The sequence below is a fragment of the Schistocerca americana genome, chromosome 1, assembly GCF_021461395.2.
Source record: "Schistocerca americana isolate TAMUIC-IGC-003095 chromosome 1, iqSchAmer2.1, whole genome shotgun sequence".
Lineage (NCBI taxonomy): Eukaryota > Metazoa > Arthropoda > Insecta > Orthoptera > Acrididae > Schistocerca > Schistocerca americana.
Window position 1 is genome coordinate 108,537,703 of NC_060119.1, and position 24,557 is coordinate 108,562,259.

The following is a 24,557-nucleotide window of genomic DNA, read 5'->3' on the forward strand; positions in this document are numbered from 1 at the left end:
TTGCTCAGCACATGGTAGAGTTTTGTCAGGGATGGCTCTCCCAATATTGTCTTACCATTATATAATCTGTCTGAAACCTTCCAGTGTCTCCAGGCCTCTTCCACATGTACAACCTTAAGGAATGTTGTCTACTCCCGGGGCCTTGTTTCAGCTTAGGTCTTTCAGTGCTCTGTCAAACTTTTCACGCAGTATCATATCTCCCATTTCATCTTCATCTACGTCCTCTTCCATTCGCATAATATTGCCCACAAGTACATGGCCCTTTATAGATCCTCTATATACTCCTTCCACCTTTCTGCCTTCCCTTCTTTGCTTAGAACTGGTTTTCCGGCTGAGCTCTTGATATTCATACAAGTGGTTCTCTTTTCTCCAAAGGTCTCTTTAGTTTTCCTGTAGGCAGTATCTATCGTACCTCTAGTGATATATACCTCTACATCATTATATTTGTCCTCTAGGCATTCCGGCTTAGCCATTTTGCGTTTCCTGTCGATCTCATTTTTGAGATGTTTGTATTCCGTTTTACCTGCTTCATTTACTGCATTTTTATATTTTATCCTTTCATAAATTAAAATCAATATCTCTTCTGTTACCCAAGGATTTCTACTAGTCTTTTTACCTACTTGATCCTCTGCTGCCTTCACTATTTCAACTCTCAAAGCTACCCATTCTTCTTCTACTGTATTTCTTTCCCCCGTTCTTGTCAATTGTTCCCTAATGCTCTCTCTAAAACTCTCTACAGCCTCTGGTGCTTTCAATTTATCCAAGTCCCATCTCCTTAAATTCCTGCCTTTTTGCAGCTTCTTCAGTTTCAACCTACAGTTCATAACCAGTAAATTGTGGTCACAGTTCACATCTGCTCCTGGAAATGTCTTACAGTTTAAAAACTGGTCTCGAAATCTCTGTCTTAACATTATATAATCTATCTGAAACCACCCAGTGTCTCCAGGCCTCTTCCACGTGAACAGCCCTTCTGTCATGACTCTTAAACCAAGTATTAGCTATGATTAAGTTACTCTTTGTAAAAAATTCTACCAGGCGGCTACCTCTTTTATTTCTTATCCCCATTCCATTTTATTTATTTATTGTTGCCCAAGACATCATAGAATAGAAACAATCAAATTATTAAACAAAATTAAAACAAACATAGTTAACATAACAGAGCCACCACATGAAAATATATTACGTAATACTATTATATGTCATGTAATAACGAAAATGGTGTACACCAAGGTCTCAGGTGTTCAAATTCCAATATTAGTTCAGAAAATATCAGCCGGAATAGATTTGTAGCTTGCTGCATCCAAGTTGTCTTAGGACCACGGTACATCCAACTTTCTGCACATTTACAGGTGGGATAGATCTTGTAGTTCGTCACATTCACAGCTTTTATTAGCACTAATGTAGCCCCGTTTCTTCGTATGATCTCTACAGCTGGCTACGCCCGTCCTTAGGTTTTTCAGGACATTCAAAGTATATAAGGATGTTAGAAACCTTCATAAAATTCGGATTATTCCGTGGGCCTATTAGGGGAAGTTCCTCCACGGTTCTACACGACGTTTATTGGGTGGTAATGAACTTGCTTTGGTTGCTTGCAAAAAGCTCTCTATTGATTTCAGTCTCAGCGACTGAGGCATATGTCCATACTTTGGGTTTGTTTTCGGTTTTCAATCTCTGCAGTTGTTCTTCTCCATTGTTCTGGGGGAGCCCATAAACCCAGAAGCTGATAGAACTGAATTACAGGGATAAGGCGAAGACAACCTGTAATGATACGTCCTGTCTCGTTCCAGGGCACAGCTACTTGTCTTGCGTGGGTAGAGTTTCGCCAGACGGGGCCCACATACTCCGCAGCGGAAATACAAAAAAGACAAAGCAGAAGTACGAAGGACAGAGGATTGTGCTCCCAATCTACTGTTTATCAGCTTCCGTAATATGTTGTTCCGGATACATACTGTGTTCGTTACAGGTAAGGATGTGATCATGTTTGACTCCTAGATATTTCTGGTTAACGCAATGGGAGAGGCGATATCCATTCCACGTTATATTAACTACTCTCTTTGCCTGTCTGCTACGCAAAAGGAAAGCGCAGATTTGTGTTTCTTTTAGTGTTGGGCTTTAGGTGATTATTATTGCAACAAACGCTAATTATTTCAGGCACTCCCGTTAGTTTCAATTCTAACTCTCCGAAAATTTTGTCCTGAATGGAGATATCTGTATCATCAGATTACATAAAGAAACGGCTGTCCTGTTTCATGGGCTGGTCATGGGTCTATGTGTTAAACAGCAGAAGAGATAGACGTCTTTTCAGTGGACGTGGCCAGTGAAAAGTAGGAGACTTTTGAAAGCCTTACTTTGCGGCAGTAAAATTAATGCGGTTATTATCTTCTTCAAAAATTAATTTAACTTGGTGCTCAATATCACAATACTTCCATTATATGACATAATCAGTCGCAGAGCCGCAGTTCTATTTCGCTAACTAGGTTGAAATTTCGATGTTTCGTAACCAGATGAAATTTATGTGTTCACTTTAATGCTAACATGTTCATTCATTACTTACCTGTCTTTATGCTGTGTTTCTTTGGTCGCTTGGACTCTCACATTAGGTATCTTGAATCAGAATAAAAGAGCTTTCGCGTTTATATTGTTATTTAATTTATTTATCTGCCATATTATTATGATGGGAAGCTTCATGTTCAATGACTTATAACATCTTAGGAGTCAAAGAACGTTTCGACTAGCGGGGGATCAAGTGTTTCTCTAGATAATATAGGAATAGAAAATTAAAGAATATGCAAAAGTAGCTGCAGGTATAGAAGCTATAAAACAAATATCGGTGGATGCGATTGGAGGAAATATTTGTGACCAAGAGCAGAAGACAGATCTATACAAACTGCTGATCTAAATCCTTTACATTTTCGAACGTGATTGAAACATTCTATATCTTTCACATTCACTATCTGCACTATTTGAAAACATCTGATTTAAAAGCATTCCATCCATTTAGGTATGATCTTCACAACGGCGCTCCGTTGACTGTTTCCGCTCAGTAACATTCGTACGTGTTCTGTACGCGTAGATGGATTTGGCAAATCATCCACACTTTTCACTGTTCTAGCTTAAACCAAACACCTGTTATTTCCTAACGCTTCCTAAGGAAACGTATAGTAGGTTTCTGTGGGATGATCGCGGCTGTGATGTTACGGTATACTCTATAAACTCCTGTCGACCATGTTAGCTGTGTTCCCGCCAATAGTATACGATCTGTCTCAATCTGAGTCAACGTGGTGCTGTGTTAGTTGTCAAACTATACACATCGGAACATTTTCCCATGTAACTTCTGTTCTTGGTCCTATTTTTATCACGCTTCTGGACAGTATTTTCGTCATGCATGTTAACATCATATCACAGAAGAACAAAGAGCTGTTTTCATGAAATAAATATTTTTTGAATCACACGTTTACGTAGACATTTCTTCATCTCTTTTTCCCAATAACACCGTGGTAAGTCTTTATAATTATTTTTCTGGTACGTTGTGTTTTGGAGATGAAAAGAATTGTCTGGCTACGGTTGTCAACGTGTGTGGGAATCACTAAATCTTCCACAGTGATTAAGAGAACCCAGTTCCTAAATGTCGCAAATGGATCTTACCATCGAAGTCGACGGTGCCGGAGCCGTCGGAGTCGATCTCCTCGATCATGATGTCCAGTTCCTCCGACGTCAGCTGCTCGTCCAGCTCGTGCAGGATTTCCCGCAAGCAGGTGGTTGGTATGTAGCCGTTGCCTGCAACAGATCACCAGATAACTTTAGTAGTTGTAGGGTAGTCTGTAGAACTGGACACAGCGTTAAAAGAACAGCTGGAGGTTCAGGAATGGACCTTCTCCATTAGGCAGAAATTGTTTAAATTACATTTGCACTGAAAATCTTCACAATCTCTGGACAGATTTTATTTGCCATAAGATACATCTTGTCGGGTGAAAGTCTCCAGAGATTCCTATACTAAATGTTCAAAACACGTTTACCACTTCAAAAGAAATAAACTAGCGTATGTCTTTTGGGTCTGAGAAACTCAAATCGATATTGTTGTGGCAGCTCATCCGGAAAAAGGGGCCGAAACTCCAGTAAGTAAATACGAAATACTCGGGTCAGAGATAATGCTCCTTTTTCATAGGTGTTACTAAATATAGCAAACCGTCCATTCAAGTGCTTCAAGTTAGATGCTTCTTCCGCACGTGCGCGTAGCTGAAACATTCCGACAGACGGCAGAGCAAAAGCAAACCATCAAAATGGCATCTACGCAAAATATTCATTAGAAATGACCTGTTGTAATTGAATTCTTGATTTCGGAAAGAGAAACCGTAACTGCAGTCCTCAAACGTTTGTGTGCAACGTTAGGTAATCAAGCAGGTGTTAGGAGTGCGTAGAGTGATGAGTAAAAGAGATTAAAGCATCTCAGGAAACACAGGAACTGAGCTCCATGATCGGTCACGATCCGAACGTCCTGTCACAGCCACCGCTCCCGACACGATGAATCGTGCGGATGCCAATATTCAACACAGCTCCTTCTGCTCACCAACTAGTGCTGACAGTCTTTTGGGATAGCGATCATGATCATATCTTGTATTCGTTGACAAAAGGGTCAACGTTTAGTACAGAATCATAGATGAAGACTATGAACAAACTCAAGAACATTTTTCAAGTATAGCTACGCCCCGTGTTCGGTCTGACAACGCTCCAACACGACAATCACTCCGACACACAAGTTTCAGAACCTGGGAATCTATCGCCAAATTAGGTTGGACATCGTTATTTCACCACCCTACAGCCCAGATCTGGCTCCCTCGGACTTCCATCTGTTTCTTCATTTTTGCCTGTTACTAACATCGATACTGACGAGATATTAGTCCCAGGAATTCTAAGACATTCAAGAATGCTTTAATTTCCATTTTGATGTCGGATAAAAAATCACAAATACTTTTTTTCGTGTGATATAATGACAAATTAAAAAGTTTCGGATTATTCTCTTTAGTTCTACTGCGAAACTTTACTTCTTGCCAAATTTCGTGATTCTAGGTTAACTGGAACTACCATATAGGTTTCAGTGAGTGAGTTTGCGAGTAACAGAATATGTGACGTACAGGGCGACAATTATTGAACCATGTGAAATAAAATCGTCATAACTTCTGAACGTCTTGCGTTAGGACGTTCAAACTGCACGGTTGGCCTCGAGGCATGGTTAGAATTAAGTATGCGCAGTATGGTTTGGTGTAACGATGAAACTCACTTTCATTTGGATGGGTCCGTCAATAAGCAAAATTGTCGCATTTAGGGGACTGAGAACCCGCATTTCGCGATCGAGAAATCTGCTCACCCTCAAAGGGTGACAGTGTGGTGTGCAATGTCCAGTCGCGGAATGATCGGTGCGATATTTCTTGATGGCACGGTGACTATCGAACGGTACGTGAATGTTTTGGAAGATGTTTTCATGTCCATTATTCAAAGTGACACTGATTTCGATAGTAGTTCATGCAAGACGGAGCTCGACCCCATCGAAACAGGAGAGTATTTGAAGTCCTGGAGGAGCACTTTGGGAACCGCGTTCTGTCTCTGGGGTATCCAGAGGCCACTGGTATGGGCCGCAATTTTACGCCATATTCTCCGGATCTGAACACATGCGCCTCCTTTTTTTGGAGCTATATTAAAGGCAAAGTGTACAGCAATAGCACCAGAATCATTTCTGAGCTGAAAACAGCCATTCAGTAGGTCTCGACAGCATCGATGTTCCGACACTTCAGCGGGTCATGCAGAATTTCGCTATTCGTCTGCGCCACATCATCGCCAATGATGGCAGGCATATCGAACATGTCATAACCTAAACCCAAATATTTGTAGTGACGTTTATATGTTGAGTAAAATGTGTGCACGCCGTATTTTGTAACTAATTTACGTTTTTTTCATACAGTTCGATAATTGTTACTCTGTGTATTACTTCCAAAATTTCCGGCACCTCCCTGATTCTGAGATCTCTGTCTTAGTTACGACTGCCGGAAGTAGCGTTAATCTTCAAGAGCTCACAACAAAGTTATCAAGCGAGTGAGGAAGCATTCCTCGTCATGTTATCAGTAGGTAGCGAAATAGTCTTTCGATTGGTTTCTCTTCATTGATTTACGATCAATCATCTTAAGGATTAAGCCTGCTAGGCCGTTTGTTTTGTAGACGACAATGTCAGTTCTCAACAGACTCTGACCGGCAATGGAAGAGAGACCCAGTGACGGAGGCGAAGACAAGTATAGCTACGCCCCGTAGCGAACAGTCAGAAGAGAGAGCGTCGGAAGAGGAAGGGGGCAGGAGTGGAGAGACAGAAAGACGTAGCTCTTGTTCCATTTTGAGAATAGGGGGCACAAGAGCGACGAACTGGGTCGAGTGGTTGGCTTGGCAGCCCAGTTAGCTTTTGGAGTGTGGCGCAAATGTCTGCAGCAGACCTGCAGACGCGGGCAACATCTAGCACGAATCGTTTCGCCAGGGACACATGGCCAACCCAAGACATTTGTTGCTCAGGTCGCGACGAAAATTAGCACTTAGCATTAGCTGTAGCCAGTTGTACGCTCCTGAGCAGTATATGGAGCTTAATAATACACTGAACAACATTGCACCAGTATTTGTTTCATTTGCAAACGAATAATTATAGCTATTAGGAATATTATCTTTAGGTTGATTAGTACCTTCAGGTACATGTAGCAAGAACAAGCCATTAATGCTTATTTTCGCCTGGGCAGCTGGTCAGATATTGAAGCGTGAATGTGTGGACGCAAAGTGGGTAGTCTATACTGACAGGTGTTGCCCATTTAGTAGTACACTTAACACCCGTGCACAAAACATCAGGTCGAAAAATTTATGACGAGTTTGTGGGAAGACTGTTCGACACAAAGAAAAAATAACTAACACACTGAACTTGGCGTATATTAAGATACCAGTAACCACAAAATCTGCACTTTACCCTAACACCCTCTTTATCTACGCTCTTGAATAGTTGGCGGAAAGATCAGTTTGGGTTTGGCATATTTGCGGAAAGTTAAAACTTCGTGATGTACCAGGACTCAAGATATCCAAACAGGCCTCTCTGACAGACAAAAAAAGCGACTGTTTGCTACCAGTTCATTTCCATTCCTCTGCGTTCCAGAACACAGTTTTAATAATCACGAATATTAAGCACAGGGTGCACTGCAGAAAGAGTAAAGCGTGTCATTTTGGAATAATTATTTTTTTACATATGCCGGTTTAACATATATTTTCGTTGTTATGTTTCATTCTTATTCAATGTTTGTTGTTGTTGTTGTGGTCTTCAGTCCTGAGACTGGTTTGATGCAGCTCTCCATGCTACCCTATCCTGTGCAAGTTCTTCATCTCCCAGTACTTACTGCACCCTACATCCTGTGAATCTGCTTAGTGTATTCATCTCTTGGTCTCCCTCTACGATTTTTTCCCTCCACGCTGCCCTCCAATGCCAAATTTGTGATCCCTTGATGCCTCAGAACATGTCCTACTGACCGGTCCCTTCTTTTTGTCAAGTTGTGCCACAAACTATTCAATGTGCAGGGCGTGAAAAACAGTATAGACACCTCGTTCGTTTCTGGAGCCTGTTTTCTAACTTATTTCTAGCGCACATACGCTGTGGGAATACGCGATTCAGAAGATGCAAGGAAACACCAATCAAAAAGAAAAGCAGCACAAGAAAATATGAGGGACTTTAAGTCCGATACGGCAAGTGAGAAAGGTTTTATTTAGAATGATGACTAGAGGGATGTCTAGAAACTGAATAGCATCATCGGAGAAGAGGATTATGGTTTCAGACAAGGGGATAGGCACGAGAGATGCTGTAGGCTTACTACTAGTCCCAGGAGAGGGGTACATCGAAAAGAGTAGGGAAATTTTATATTGTGTTTGGTTATGTGGAAGAAATTTTTCTATTAGCTGAGGAGGGATGGGTTCATGCTTATCCTAAGAAAACAAGCCATCGACTGTAGAGAAATAAAATTGATTAAGGAGCTATATCTTCAGCAAAACCCAGTCAAAACTGGTGGAGAAGAAACGAAGGGAACAGAAATAGGAAGAGGAGTCAGGCTGGTGTGTTGCCGTTAACCTACGCTTCTTAACGCCTCTCTGGAAGAGATCTGTGTAGAGGGAAAGGGTGGGACTACACGAGACGAGCGAGCGGGTGGAGAAGGCAAAATGCTGGAATGTTCACGTTTCTCTGGCGTATTGGTGGTGTTGGCGGAATTCAACAAAGTGCTTAATAAATGGTGTAAGACTTAAATACAAAATGCGATAAATTAGGAATGAAAATAAATGAGAAAAAGAGTGCAAAATGATATTGAGAGGGAAAGGAAAGAAAAAGATATCTGGCGAGAACAGAAACCTCTCACACGCCATAAAGAAAGGAAAGAAAATTGGCCAGGTTACATCTTGAGGTGGTAGTATTTTATCCAGAAACGAACTGAATAGTTGGTAAAAGGAGAGACAGAGAGAGTGAGAAGAAGATACCAACTAACGGATACTGCTAGGAAGAAAAGCGCAAGACAGAGGTACCACGTCTGGACTCATGATTCGCTGTATTTTGCTATCTCGAATACTGTATGTAACATCTCTAGAGGTTCGTCAGTGGTCGTGGTGGTGCTGTGGTGTTCTGTTGCCATGTCAGTCCTCGTGGACATCCAGTGAGGTCAATCTGCCCAATGCTCCATAACAATCGTAAGTCTTCTAGAGGTACATAGCGGTGGGCTAATTTATAATACAAGGGGAAACTTTGAATGCTAAACACAATAGTCATGCGATCAGTGATCTTACCGACAGAGATACGAAAAAATTAAATAGGTATGTTACCACTAGTAAGCAGACGACCGTCGAGAAAAAGTAATTACTGAGCTTAATGTAAGTGTAGAGAACACATGGTTCAGAGAACACAACATGTCGGGAACTAAAAAAATCCATTATTCGTAGAGCAGAAATTATCAAAGTTCTTATAATCTAACTGAATTCAAAGGAGAGACTCCTGCCCTATGGAAATCTATAAGATGGTCTATGTTTGTAATATTCTCCGCCGCAGGACGTTGTTGCGTATGGAGAACACCAGATAAAAGGAAAAACCTGATATCTCCTGTTCTTTCTTTCTACTGTAACATCAAGTGGTTGTTTTTGTAATAGTTTGGATAGTTATCACACGATTCCTACGGTCACACTGAAAGATCTGATAACTGGTAAGATGCATGGAATCATTTTAAAGTGACGATGTTCAATCAATAGTCCGTTCGTTGTCAACAAGAGGTAACTGGGTCTCCCAAACTGATAATGATCCCATTAAAAGTAATATAAATATCCATAACCGGTTTACTTAGCACGAGGATGAAATACAACGTATTCTCTGCTTCGCACAGTGATTGGATTTGAAAAGTACACAACCATTGTTGTGCGTGCTCTGCAACCAATTATTAACTCTTAATCCTCTTCTAGAATATTTCTAGGAATCTGGACAACCTTCTTTGAGTAGAATGCCACAATATCCATTTGATCTCCAGGTTTCATGTGAGTCGATCTCCAGTGGGATCAACACCAATCTGGATGTTGAAGATGAGCTTGCTCAGTGTTTTGATGATTGCGATGTTACAGTGAAGCAGGAGGAACGTGCGCAGCTCACCTTGCTTGTCGTAGAGACGGAAGGCTTCGCGGAGCTCCTTCTCCATGACTTCGTCGTCCTCCTCTATGATGAACCTGGCCGCCAGCGTCACGAACTCGTCGAACTCAAGGCGGCCGGACTCTGCGGAGGGAGACACACTTTGTAAACAACCTGGTGATTTCGAACACATCGTGTAGCGGTTGTTGACATCTATCCTTGACCAAACACGGCATAAATATCAATGAGGAAATTGGCAATATACATCGCAAACAAACAGACCCGTCTTTTGTGTCGGTTACAGTGACAACAGAATTCATTGTACTGTTTATGAAACAAACTCTCTTTATTGAGATAGAGAGAGCAACAGAGGTGAGATAATTTGCTTGTTACTACAGTTTAAGAAAATCTCAGTATCAAACAGAGAATTTACAACAGATATACCAATGCTAATGCACGAATTGTGTCGTTTCTCCTTATTACATTTTACATAACAACATCTGCAATATAACAAAATTGTACACGACGTAACATTTTACAGGATGCCTCAAATCCATATGTCAAAATTATACACATCGTAGAGGATTGGAAACTGGGAACTTGCGGATAAAAAACTAATGATAAAAATAAACATGTAGTTTTTTTATTTACACTTGACAGAAATGACTTAAGCTAATAGCAGAATGTACTGGCTGCCACTCACGCATGCTTTACGACACATGAAATTTTGCCGCCATATGCACTTCAGAGACAATTGGGTATCGTTTTTATAGGAGGCGCTAACAATGTCGATACGTCAGGCAGTTCTTTGTTATGGACCATAAAGCAGTTTGAAACTAGTACCTAAAACGTTTTTCTCACTCAAGATCTTGAACCGCCTAAACTATTTATCTCCATATCTTAAACTACTCTGCTGAGAATCTACAGTCTATATAATTATAGCAGGTCACCAACTGGAAGCAGTTAATTCCATAAATTATCTGGGAGTAGGCATTAGAAGTGATTTAAAATGGAATGATCATATAAAGTTGATCGTCGGTAAAGCAGATGCCAGACTGAGATTCATTGGAAGAATCCTAAGGAAATGAGATCCGAAAACAAAGGAAGTTGGTTACAGTACACTTGTTCGCCCACTGCTTGAATATTGCTCAACAGTGTGGGATCCGTGCCAGATAGGGTTGATAGAAGAGATAGAGAAGATCCAACGGAGAGCAGCGCGCTTCGTTACAGGATCATTTAGTAATCGCGAAAGCGTTACGGAGATGATAGATAAACTCCAGTGGAAGACTTTGCAGGAGAGACGCTCAGTAGCTCGGTACGGGCATTTGTTGATGTTTCGAGAACATACCTTCACCGAGGAGTCAAGCAGTATATTGCTCCCTCCTACGTATATCTCGCGAAGAGACCATGAGGATAAAATCAGAGAGATTAGAGCCCACACAGAGGCATACCGACAATCTTTCTTTCCACGAACAATACAAGACTGGAATAGAAGGGAGAACCGATAGAGATACTCAAGGTACCCTCCGTCACACACCTTCAGGTGGCTTGCGGAGTATGGATGTAGATGTAGATGTAGATTCTAAGGCCTTGGTACACATTGTACATCACCTTAAGAGGCTTGGTCTTGGTGCTTCACATCGCGTGTTCTAGTTGGATTCACATCCATTCACGGGTGGAACGTGAGATGGATGGCTTTTTCTCATGCATATGACTATACGTATGATTCAACAGCATGCTCCATAAATTGTCGATATGTAGGTGGCGAATCATATGCGTCTTGTTTCTTGAGACATTCGGAACATTTGTAGAGCAAATATTGCAACAAATATCAGGTTTACCCTCTGAGAAATACGAGGGGTATTCGCAAATTAAGGTTTGGTCGATCGCGAAATGGAAACCACATCGAAAAAATCCAATGAGGCTTTGCATGGATATGTTGGACAGTGTCTCTTATATGCGTCGTAGATCGCGTCAGCTCCGAAAGCATAGTGAGCACGCAAACATGCCTAGAAAATTGTATCGCCTACCAAGTATGAGTGCCTGTGAGAGACTTCGCCTGTTTTTTATGCAACTCGCATAATGTAACTGTCATACATTCCTCTTCATGATAATTCCTGACTGCACACAGCAAGGACAATGATGACGGTCCTACAGCGTTTTCAGTGGGAAGTGTTTGGTCATTTCCCATACACCCCGAACTTAACTGCTTTGGTTTTCATCTCTGCTCACAGGAACCGTTGCATATGAAGACAGCATTTTGGCACAGACAACAAGCTGCAGATCAACGTAGAGAATCTGCAGAAAGCACACGCGGCCGCCTTCTATGACGAGGGTATTGGAAAGCTGGTGGAGTGCCACGACATATGACTCAGTCGGAGCGGCGACTTTGCAGAGAAGTAACTGGAAGGTGTAGCTAACTGTCGCAAATAAAACATTTTTCATTTTCACTGTGGTTTCTGTTTCGCGACCAATCGGATCTTTCTTTCCCAATAACTCTCGTGTTACCAGCTTCACAACTTTCGATTTCACATATCCATCGTGTGATTAGTTTTCTGAATTCGAGCGATGCCAAAACACTTTGTATGCTAAATAGCACGCTAAAAACTCGGAATGAAGGCGGATAAGAAAGCCTCTTGTATCGCTGGTACTCTCCAGCACGCTCACTGTAGACATGTCGAATTAATAATTACGCATTTCACATATTTGCAGTTCAGAATAACTTTAGAACGAACCAGGAAAACTCAACAACACGAATCTCGTTTAATGAAAATTCTAAGCAATCTATAGTAGTCCATCATAATGCTCCAACTTGCATTTAGAGCACTAAGCGGCGTGAAAACGAATTCGACGACGTCCCAGACATCACAGTGAAATTTAGACGGGGCAACAGAACTGAAGAACCACTTTTTCGAAACTCAATATTTCCCACCCATTGGGAGGCTTAATTTTGAAATTTGGCTCTAAAACACAACGTTCGTTTGTAATGGTGCAAAAGTGTAGCGCCGTACGACGTCACCCTAGGGCTCAACGAAACTGCAGGGTATCGACACATGCTAAAAACGGCCGAAGCCTAGAAGTACCAAAAATCACTACAATTCCTGTCCAAGTCACTGAGGATGTGTCACACGATGGAAACGTATTCGCAGCCCCTCTTGCCCAAATTTCATCCCTTCTTTTGATGCATATGCGATGGTGGTCAGTACCGCGGCAAACAGCGTTGAAATCACACGGTTTTTCTTATGATCGGCCGAGGAAAAGATTCCAGACACATCACCGCTCAAAATCGACACGGAAAGGCCTTAGAGAGCGCTATAAAGGAAAACAATCCCTTCCACTGGGGCCTCGATTCCCGCGCATTTCGCCGTCGAAAAGGGCCACTCGCAGTGCAGTCACCAATAGGAAGACGTTTTTCACAAATTTTGACACTGCTGATACCCTTCTCTAACGAAATTGCGTGGCTGAATATCAACTACAAGATGTACAACTTTGCTTCCGCCGTTTCTTCCCAAACATTTAAGGCTTTAATGAAACAAATTGGTTACACATGTATCATTCAAAGTATTTTCCATCGCTGGCGACTACTTTCTCCCATCTTTCGGGCAGTGTACGAATCCCTAGTCAAAAAATTGTTTATCTTTTGAAGCGATCCACGAATCGATCCAATTTGTGACTTCTTCATGAGATCGGAAGTGCTGGTCAGCCAGGCCATGCACCATTGATCTAAACAGGTGATAGTCAGAGGGAGCCGGCCGGTGTAGCCGAGCGGTTGTAGGCGCTACAGTCTGGAACCGCGCGACCGCTACGGTCGCAGGTTCGAATCCTGCCTCGGGCATGGATGTGTGTGGTGTCCTTAGATTAGTTAGGGTTAAGTAGTTCTAAGTTCTAGGGGACTGATGACCTCAGAAGCTAAGTCCCATAGAGCCATTGGAACCATAGTCAAAGGGAGCAATGTCTGGAGAATACGGCGGGTGAGGTAGGACTTCCCATTTTAACGTTTCCAAGTACGCTTTGACCTCTTTTGCAAAGTGGGGTCGAGCGTTGTCGTGCTGCAAAATCACTTTATCGTGCCTCTCGCTGTATTGCGGCCGTTTGTTTTTTAATGCTCAGCTCAAACGCATTAATTGCGTTACATAAGGAGCACCAATGATTGTTTCACTTGGTTTTAAGACGTCAAGTACACGACGGCAAGCTGGTCCCACCAAATGCAAAGCATTATCTTGGAGCCGTGAATATTCGGTTTGACCGTCGATGTGGAAGCATGGCCGGGATATCCCCATGATTTTTTGCGTTTAGGATTATCGTAATGAACACGTTTTTCGTCCCTGGTCACAAAGCGATGCATAAATCCCTTCCGTTTTTGCCTCTAAAGCAACTGTACACAATCGCACAAACATCGTTCAATGTCTCTTTGTTTTAGCTCACACGGGATCCAAGTTCCTTCTTTCCGACTCATGCCTATAGCCTTGAGACGTTTTGAAATGGCTTGCTGTGTCAGTCCCACTAATCGTGCCAATTCTTCTTGACTTTGATGTGAGTCTTCACTCAGCAATGTTTCCAATTATGTATCTTCCAAAACATTCTCTCTTCCACCACTATGCCGGTCTACGACGTTAAAATCACCGTTCTTGAAGCGTTGAAACCACTCACGACACGTTCTCTGACTAATAGTGTCCTTACCATACGTACTTGGTTCAAAAGGCTCTGAGCACTATGGGACTCAACTGCTGAGGTCATTAGTCCCCTAGAACTTAGAACTAGTTAAACCTAACTAACCTAAGGACATCGCAAACATCCATGCCCGAGGCAGGATTCGAACCTGCGACCGTAGCGGTCTTGCGGTGCCAGACTGCAGCGCCTTTAACCGCACGGCCACTTCGGCCGGCCATACGTACTTGAGTGCATTCGATGAGACTCAGCCGCTCTTTTCTTCATACTGAAACAAAATACCAACACCTCCCGCAAATGACGAGAATTAGGCTCATAAACTGACATTTTCAATCAAGAACAACTTTATGATGCAAGCACAAATCGACTAATGTTTGAATGAGATTATGTTGACCGAGGTCTAAGCTAACTGCCTGACATCTGCGATCTGTTTCTTTCGACCGCTACTTACCGTTATCGCCACCTATCGGCATACGGCTGATGCAAAGTAGTAGAGCTTGTAAACGTGATCTGACCTCTTTGGAGGACAGTGCAAACGCAATTTTCTCTCTCTCTGGTACAGGTTGGAACCAACATGCACAAGTCAACGCCATTCGACGGAATTTGAACGTGATCCGAAGCAGAAAAGGGTGCTTATTGTTTTTCAACTCTTCTATTTCGCGTCCTCCTGTGGCGTGATCACTGGCAGGGGTAGGGAGGGGGAAATGTGATGACACTGACACATAGGTGAATAAAACGGCAAAGTGTCCTCCTAAAATTCTCCAGTTCGGCAAAACTCTCTGTGCCATCCACCCGCCTTTGTCGAGCAGCTTGAAAACGCACCTGTACAGACAGAACCCGTGGCGACAGTATCAAGCGCCTGCAGCTAGGCTACACTGCTGCTCTTTCGCCGCTGCGCTTTTGCACTTACACCTGTTAGTGGGCCGTCCTGAATCGGAGAATGTCGAAGGGACTGCCGGTCTGTAACTGCCAAGGACTCTGTCACGGTTCCGTCTGTACAGCTATATTTTTAAAATTCTCAATGAAGGGAGGACGGTGCCACCGAGGGTTTTGGATTTTGCCGACATGGGGGGTTTATTCACGCATGAGTCAATGTAGCCTCTCTCTGTGATCACGCCACAGAAGGACACAAAATCGGAGGGCTGAAAAAGTATAAACACTTTCGCTGTTTCGGATCACATTCAAATTTCGTCGAATGGTTTTTAACTGTCCGTAGTAGTTCCACCTAGTACGCGACAGAAAAATCTGCTTGTTCACTGTGCTCCTCCAAATGGGTGCGATCACGTCCGGTGGCGATGCAGGTCCGAAATGTCCTTAGAGGAGGGTTGAAAGTCAAAGGCTGTGAAGAACGTCTTCCTATCGCTCGTAGTACTGCGAATAGTCGTTTTCCACCGCGGAACGTGTGTAAGCAACGTCCCAGGGAAAGGAATGGTTTTATAGACACCATTTATGCCAGCCACCGTTACTCTCTGCAGTGTGTCTCGAACGTTTTCTTCGGCCACTTGACAAGAAAACCGCGTGATTTAAACGCTGGGCGTCGCGGTCTTGGCCTCCTTTGCAGAAGCGTCAAAAAAAGGGGTGAAATTTGGGTAAGAGGAGATGTGACGACCTTCCAAGCGAGTGACACGAGAAAGGTCGCAGTCGGCAGAATTGTGGTGAAATTTGATGCCAATGAACCCACCTTATACGTCACATGATCTTCTTAACCGTGATTTTTTTTTCGAGTGTTTGAAGCGTTGTCGAGACCAAAGGGTGACGTCGCAAGGCACCATGCTTTTGCATCATTACAGAAGAAGGTCTTACGCACCTTTGAACCAAGTTTCAAACTTAAATGTCGCAATGGATGGGAAATACGGGGTTTCGAAAAGGTGATCCTTAATTCTGTTGTGCAGTGTATTTAGCAACTGTGACGTAGTTTTACTAAAGAAGATACAGATGTATTTCCCAGTTTCACTTCTCGCACCACTAAAAAGATAAGTGATAGCGAATTTAGTGTCAATGACGTTGAGAAACACCTAAACGTGCTTAAATTAAACAAACCTACAAGGCGTCATGAGATCCCTGTCAGACTCTGTACAGAAATTGCTGTTGGGTTGGCTCCCATTTTAACCCTAATATACCGTAGATCCTTTGGACAAAAAACACTGTCCACTGATAGAGAAAAAAGCACAGGCCACACATACCTACAAGAACTGTGACAGAAGTGATCCACAGATCTATCGTCCAGTCTTATTGACATCCATCTGTTGTAGAATCATAGACATATTCTGTGCTCAAACATAATGAAGTATCTCGAACGTAATGAGGTCCTCCGTTACAACCAGCCTGGATTATGTGAAACCCAACTGGTGCTTTCGTTACATGATATAATAAAATCCGTGGATAAAGGAAGTGAGGCACATGGAATATTTCTTGACCTTCGAAAAGCATTTAACACGATGCCACACCAATGCTTATTAAGCAAAGTGCGATTATACGGGATATCAGATAAATTATGTGACTCAGTCGAGGGTTTATTGGTAGGCAGGATGCAACATGTTACCTTGGATACAGATTAATCTACAGAAGTAGAAACAATGTCAGGAGTCGTCCATGGAAGTGTGGTGTGATCGTTATTGTTGTACAATAATGTCTTTGCAGTCAATATTAATAGCAATCTCTGACTTTCCGCAGATGATGCGGTTATCTATAATGAAATAGTCTGAAGAAAGAGGCAGAAATAATCAATGAGATCTTGATAAGATTTCAAATTGGTTCAAGGTTTGGCAGCTTGCTTTAAATGTGCAGAAGTATAAGATGATGCACTACAAAAAACTAAAAAACATAGTATCATATTAGTGCAATATCAATGATACACAGCTAGAATAAGTCCACTTATACAAATACCTGGGAATAACAATTTGTGGTGATCTGAAATGGAATGATTACATAGGGTCAGTCGTCGGTAGGGCTGGTGGCAGAATTCGGTTAACTGACAGGGCACTGAGAAAATGCATTCATTCTACAGAGGGGAATGCTTACAAATCACTTGTGCATGCCGTCTTAGGATACTGCCTAAGTATAAAGGGCGATAAAAAAGCTCCGTTTCAAGGCGTTTCTGCAGCTTACATGCAACGTAGGGCGACTCTTGTGTGGCTATATAGGCACTGACATGTTGGAAAGGGATAAGTACGACATTAGTGACTTTCCGACGTGCGTGCGGTAAATGCAGAAACGTGAACTATGGTAATGGAAATGAGCGTTTGGTGTCATTGGTCGGGAGGCCCCTCCTACGGGGCGGGTCCGGCCGCCTTGGTGCAGGTCTTATTAAATTCGACGCCACATTGGGCGACCTGAGACCCGGATGGGGATGAAATGTTGATGAAGACAACACAACACCCACTCCCTGAGCGGAGAAAATCTCCGACCCAGCCGGGAATCGAACGCGGGCTCCTTAGGACGGCAATCCGTCACGCTGACCATTCAACTGTCGGGGCGGACACTATGGTAATGTTATTACCAGACGCGTTCGAACATGACCAACGTGCTGTTATTCTTTTCTTGGCTGCCAAAGGACAAGCAACGGCAGGCATCCATCGGAGAATGATGAATGTGTATGGGGCAGCATGCCTGATGGAGACAAGGGGTGCTGCTTGCTTCATGATAACGCACGTCCCCATATCGCAAATATCGTAACGTAGAATTTACGCCAACGCTAGAGGGAGACTTTCGAGAACACTCCCTATAGTCTTGGTCTCTCTGCATACAATTATCAAGCCTTCGATTCTAAAAAAGCCTTGAAGTGTCGAAGATTCCTGTCGGACGAGGATGTGCATCAGACAGTTACGGACTTCTTCACGCAGCAGGACACAGTGTCTTAGCGAAGGGGTACCTTTAACTTGAGGGGTCGGTACGATGATTGCCTCAATGCTGGCGGAGATTTTGTCTGATTCTGGACTGTACGGAAACTTTTAGATTGCTCCTTATATATGGTACCCATACCAAATAGAACTAACAGGGGTTACTGAACGTATGCAAAGAAGGGCGTCACGGATACTTTCAGGTTTCTTTGATTCACAGGAGAGACTCTCAGAAATGTTGAAAAATGTGAATCGACCGACAGTTGACAATAGACGCAAATTATCCCGTAAAAGCCTGCTTACATAAATCCAAGAACTAGAATTAAGTGAAGAACGCAGAGACAATCTTCATCCTCCAGCGAATCGCTCCCGTAGAGACCGCGAAAACAAAATCAGGTTAATTACAACACACACACATACACACACACACACACACACACACACACACACATACACACACACACACACACAAAGGAATTTAAACAGCAATTGTTCCCGCGTTACATACACGATAGGATCGAGAAGATCCATGTTATCCATTGAAAATACCCAGTACCACGCGCTTCTCAGTGATTTGCATAATATATAGCGGGAGCGCTCTTTCAAGGTGCACCGAAAATTTTCCGGTAGAGAGTTCTCGAGATGCTATACATCTTCTTCGCATCCATAGTCATGTTGGTGCAGACAGCGTGGCGGTTTTGCAGCGTATTGATGAGTATACTAGGAGGGGTGAGCGGTGGTGGTGACGGGTCGGAGACTCCAGTGGGAACACTACCGGCAGTAAAGAATGCTTTCATTCCACCTCGCTACGTCCTTTGTCTTGGCTGAGCGCAGCGAAACACGCGCTCTGGCTACTTCTTATCACTTTTGCTAAAAGACGACACTTAAGTATGACGGCCGCTGTCTCGCCTCTTGTAGCTAGTTCTTTTGTTATCTTTTCAAAGACAAAGAAGCATCTGCTACCCCACTGGCAATTTTTTCCTCCAGTTCAGTTAATTACTTGCACAAAATGAAAATAACGGACCGCTCTATTTCATTTACTGTTGTTGATTACCAGTCACAGAAGAAACGCCCTTCTCCTCGATAGTGAACTGCGTGTTCTCCGTTTCTTCTGAGACAGACGTGCCGCTCAGAAAAACGACAGGCTATATTTTACTTGCGTGAGCCATTTGTTAGCTGTCTCCTCTGAGGGCACGTAAAATTTGTCTTGACAGAAGTCTGGAAACAATAACGTTACAGAGCTTCTGCTCAACTTGTTTCAACGAATTTACAAAAGACTTAAAAAACTGTCCACATAAGTGTTATAACTTCTGTCATGTTTGCAGACGGAAGCATTTAAATTGGCAGTAATCTCTGATTCGTTATGGTACAGTAACAAAGGATTGGGCCAAACGTTTCCTGCACAAATCCGAGCAGAGTTTCTCGATATTATAGTGACAATTGTGGAATTACTCATAAGAGAATTTAGTGCATACACAGGGGCGTTTAATAAAAGTGCCACATATTCCTATAGGAGGTAGTATTAGTAAAACTGTACTCAAGAGCCAAACAAACTGCTGCACCTGCTTATGTTGTATAGGGCCCCCGCGAGCACGCAGAAGTGTCGAAACGTGACGTGGCATGGACTCGACTAATGTCTGAAGTAGTGATGGAGGGAACTGACACCATGAATCCTGCAGATCTGTCCATAAATTCGTAAGAGTACGAGGGAGTGCAGATATGAACAGCACGTTGTAAGGCATCCCAGATGTACTCAATAATGTTCATGTCTGAGGAGTTTGGTGGCCAGCGAAAGTGTTAAACCCCGGAAGAGCGTTCCTGTAGCCACTCTGTAGCAATTATTGACGTGTGGGGTGTCGCATTGTCCGGCTGGAATTGCCCAGTCCGTCGGAATGCACAATGTCCATGAATGGATGCACGTGATCAGACAGGATGCTTACGTGTGTGTCACCTGTCACAGTCGTATCTAGACGTATCAAGGGTAACATATCACTCCAACTGCACACGCTCCACACAATTACAGAGCCTTCACCAGCTTCAAAGTCCCCTGCTGACATGCAGGGTCCATGGATTCATGAGGTTGTCTCCATACCCGTACACGTCCATCCGCTCGATACAATTTGAAACGAGACTCGTCCGACCAGGCAACAAGTTTCCAGTCATCAACAGTCCAATGTCAGCGCTGACGGCCACAGGCGAGGCGTAAATCTTTGTGTCGTCCAGTCATCAAGGGCATACGAGTCGGTCTTCGGCTCCGAAAGCTCATATCGATGATGTCTCGCTGAATCGTTCATACACTGCCACTTGCTGATGGCACAGCATTGAAATCTGCAGCAATTTACGGATGAGTTGCACTTCTGTCACGTTGAACGATTCTCTTTAGTCGTCGTTGGTCCCGTTCTTTCAGGATCTTTTTCCGGCCGCAGCGACGTCGGAGATTTGATGTTTTATCGGATTCCCGATGTTCAGGTACACTCGTGAAATAGTCGTACAGGAAAAATCCCTATTTCATCGCTACCTCGGAGATGATGTGTGCCATCTCTCGTGCGCCAATTATAACACCACGTTCAAACTCACTTAAATCTTGATAACCTACGATTGTAGCAGCAGTAACCGATCTAATAACTGCGCCAGACACTTGTTTTATATATGCCTTGCCGACCGCATCGCTATATTCTGCCTGCTTACATATCTCTTTATTTGAATACGCATGTCTATACCAATTCCTTTTGCGCTTCAATGTAGAAGAAAAGTTTCTATAATGATCTGTCTGGAAACTAATTCCTATTGAGACATGAACCAATTTGTCCTCTCATTTCCGTCTGTCTGTTACGTAGAAGTAGACACTATAGGGAGTGCTCCATGTGATTACCACACATCCTGAATTATCCTGCAGCCCTTCTTCGTAGTGAACCTTCAGATACATCTGGCTCCATTTGAGTTGCGTCACATGCACTGCTCACCCGCTCCGTCGACGAGTTTCCAGTTCTTTATAATGTTCCATAGCCATAAATCCAACGGATTCAGGACCGGTGAACGGTGAGGTCATGCTACAGGACTTCCTCGCCCAATCCATCGCCCATGAAACGTTGCGGCGTGGTACTGCTACACGACCCGTGGGAAATAGGATGGTGCCCCGTCATGCATAAACAACAGTCGTTGTCTTTCCGCGAGGGTAACGCTCTCCAGCAGTGCTAATGATTCACCGAGCAGAAATCTGTTAATCAATCTGGTAAAGTGTATGGCCCTGTGTGTCTCTCACCGAGAATTCCTGCCCATACGTTGATTCTGAAGCGATCTCGATGTGCCACGTCCATGATTGTTCTAGGATTTGTATCTCCCCACACGTCCATATTGTGGTAATAAACACCATAATTTCTTATGAATCGTGCCTTATCTATAAATACAATGGAGGGATGCGAATTATAGATCTTCAGAGTGACGATTTTTTTAAAAATACCCTGTAGAGACAAAGCCAGAACGTCTTTCACTCGATGTGTTAACATTGATTAAGGATTGAACCAAAGGTTGATGTGGAATTTCTGACAGACCTGCATGATATTATGGTTATTAAAGTCGATAGTTGCCGCGAGATGAGAGTGCACTGCGAACCTCATAGACGACGACTGTAGACGCTCAGTACTTCGCTCTTCTCATGGCTATTCCAAGTAGTGACGTACTGATTACCAACAACTTACCTTAGAAATGAATAACTTAGGTTCAGTCAACTGAAATGAAATCACTGCGAAACGAATGAGTGGTGCGCCGTTGTGAAGCGCTTTCTAAGATTCTGCCCATGGATAACAGGTTTTTCTCCGATGTCCACAACCGCAACTGTGTAACTCCACAATTAGTATTTCAGGGACACTCTGCGTAAGCTGATGTACATTACTTGTTTAATCATACGGATCTTAAAAAAAATTTCTCTGTTGTCGAACTTGAAGTGTGCAAAGCAGTAACACAATCTAGTGATCAACTTCATGAAAACTACTTACAATAAAATTAAAAAAAATCATGAACATTGTTTATGAAACGTGCCAACAGTCCTTTAGGAGCCGTCGATGAAAGTGAAGATGTGGCACTTACTGTCTGCGTCGACTTCCTCTATCATCTCGGCCAGGATCTTCTTGTTGAAGGGCTGCCCCATAAGGCGCAGGATCTCCTCCACCATGTTGGTCGAGATGCTGCCATTCTTCTCACGGTCGAAGGCGTCAAAGCACTTCTTCAGCACTGCAAGCAAAACAGTAAGTGGTGTAAGTAATGTGGTTTGTCATCCGTTAGGCAGGGGATGATGGCAGCAAAGCAAGGTAGCGTGGACACAAGGAGGCAATCATGGATTCGAGCACGAACAATCACACGCAATTATTCCCATGACTGCCTCGTCGTGTCCCTACAGGATATGACGTAGGAGACTACATGCAGGAGTGGTATACAACAAAACAGCGCCGTAGATTTCTGTCTAGCCGACAGATGTGACTAGATTTACAAAAGCTGCATACACGGCGCATATTGTTTGCTGAAGCAAGGTCAACAGTTTGTGAATCGAGGTTTGAGAGAAACGGTCTTAACCAGTAGGCATGTAGCACGATCACGGAAACGAATGTCTAGAAGGACTGCTCTGCGTTTGGTTCTGTTTGCCGTGCAGATTGCATAGGGCGCCTTTGTTGTTAATCTTGTTGTATCCCTACTGTCTCAAGAGGAGAAAAATGCAGATTTTGTGAAGAATTATACTTTGTGTGTCATTTAGCATCGGTCCCGAGTACACAATTAATTCCATGTGTTTTCCTCCGTAGCTTGTGTTGTAAAATAGTACATTTCAATCAGAACTTCTGAATTACCATAATATTAGCAACAGCATCGAGAATTATGACATGTAAATGTAACATACAGAACGTAATGTGCACCATCATCATTCCAAGTAATCTAAAAATGGCAGATCAATTATAATATCGCAAAAATTGTAATTAACTCACACTGATCACCAGATCTGGAAGGATGGCGAATACTTATTGTCGAGGGAACGATAGCCCACGTCTAAGAATTTGTAGGTAATCGTAAAAACAGTTACCGTGAGGAAATTAGTAGCAGGGACCATCAACAGAAATTTTAATTCTTTTAAATAATTTAGTTGCAGTTATCTTTTGCATTGCCCTTGCGGTTGAAACGGGTACATTCATGAAGGAGAAAAAGTCCATGGGTTTTGTTTAACACCGCGCCACGAATCTTCGACTTCACAATTTCCTGACGACAAATATACACTCATGCTCATAAATTAAGGATAATGCTGATATATGATGAAACGACGCTCTGGTGGGCAGTTTGCGGGTTGAACTCACCTCGAGGTATGACCATGCGGTGCATTGGACCTGCGGTCGTCGCACTGTGGCGCCGGCAGCAGTCCACATACGCAGAGGTGTGTAGGTGCATGTCAGCGTACGATGCAGCGAGTAAGTGTGCAGACGTTTTCAGAGGCACTAATGGTGACTGTGTGTTGAAAATGACTCAAAGAACACATATTGATGACTTTATGAGGGGTAGAATACTAGGGCGACCGGAGGCTGGTCAAACACAACAGGTCGTAGCACGGACCCTCCGTGTGCCACAAAGTGTGATATTAAGATTATGGCAACGATTCCAGCAGACAGGAAACGTGTCCAGGCGCTACAGTATGAGACGTCCACAGTGTACAACACCACAAGAAGACCGATATCTCATCATCATTACCCGCAGACGGCCACGGAATACTACAGGTAGCCTTGCTCGGGACCTTACAGCAGCCACTGGAACGACTGTCTCCAGACACAGTCTACAGACGACTGAACAGACATGGTTTATTCGCCCGGGGACCTGCAAGGTGCATTCCACTGACCACTGGTCACAGGAGAGCCAGTAAAGCCTGGTGTCAAGAACACAGTACATGGTCATTGGAACAGTGGTCCCCAGCTATGTTCACGGACGAGTCCAGATATAGTATGAACAGTGATTATTACCGGGTTTTCATCTGGCGTGACCCAGGAACCAGATGCCAACCCTTTAATGTTCTTGAAAGGGACCTGTATGGAGGTCGTAGTTTGATGGTGTGAGGTGGATTTATGATTGGTGCACGTATACCCCTGTGTGTCTTTGACAGAGGAACTGTAACAGGTCAGGTGTATCGGGATGTCATTTTGCACCAGTATGTCAGCCTTTTCAGGGGTGCAGTGGTCCCATCTTCCTCCTGATGGATGAAAATGCACGGCCCCACCGAGCTACCATCGTGGAGGAGTACCTTGAAACAGAAGATATCAAGCGAATGGAGTGGCCTGCCTTTTCTCCAGACCTAAACACCGTCGAGCACGTCTGGGATGCTTTCGGTCGAGGTATCGCTGCACGTCTTCAAAACCCTAGGG

At 43.4% G+C, this 24,557-nt stretch overlaps 1 protein-coding gene across 1 annotated transcript in view; it reads right to left on the minus strand.

The window, feature by feature from the left end:
- LOC124620561 (troponin C, isoallergen Bla g 6.0301) overlaps positions 1-24,557 on the minus strand; it is a 147,671-nt gene that overhangs the window by 7,493 nt on the left and 115,621 nt on the right. Inside the window, exons 3-5 of the mRNA XM_047147078.1 lie at positions 22,255-22,398; positions 9,686-9,805; positions 3,646-3,777 (exon numbers count right to left, since the gene is read on the minus strand). Coding sequence (XP_047003034.1) covers positions 3,646-3,777; positions 9,686-9,805; positions 22,255-22,398 — 396 coding nt within the window. The remainder of the gene's footprint in view (positions 1-3,645; positions 3,778-9,685; positions 9,806-22,254; positions 22,399-24,557) is intronic.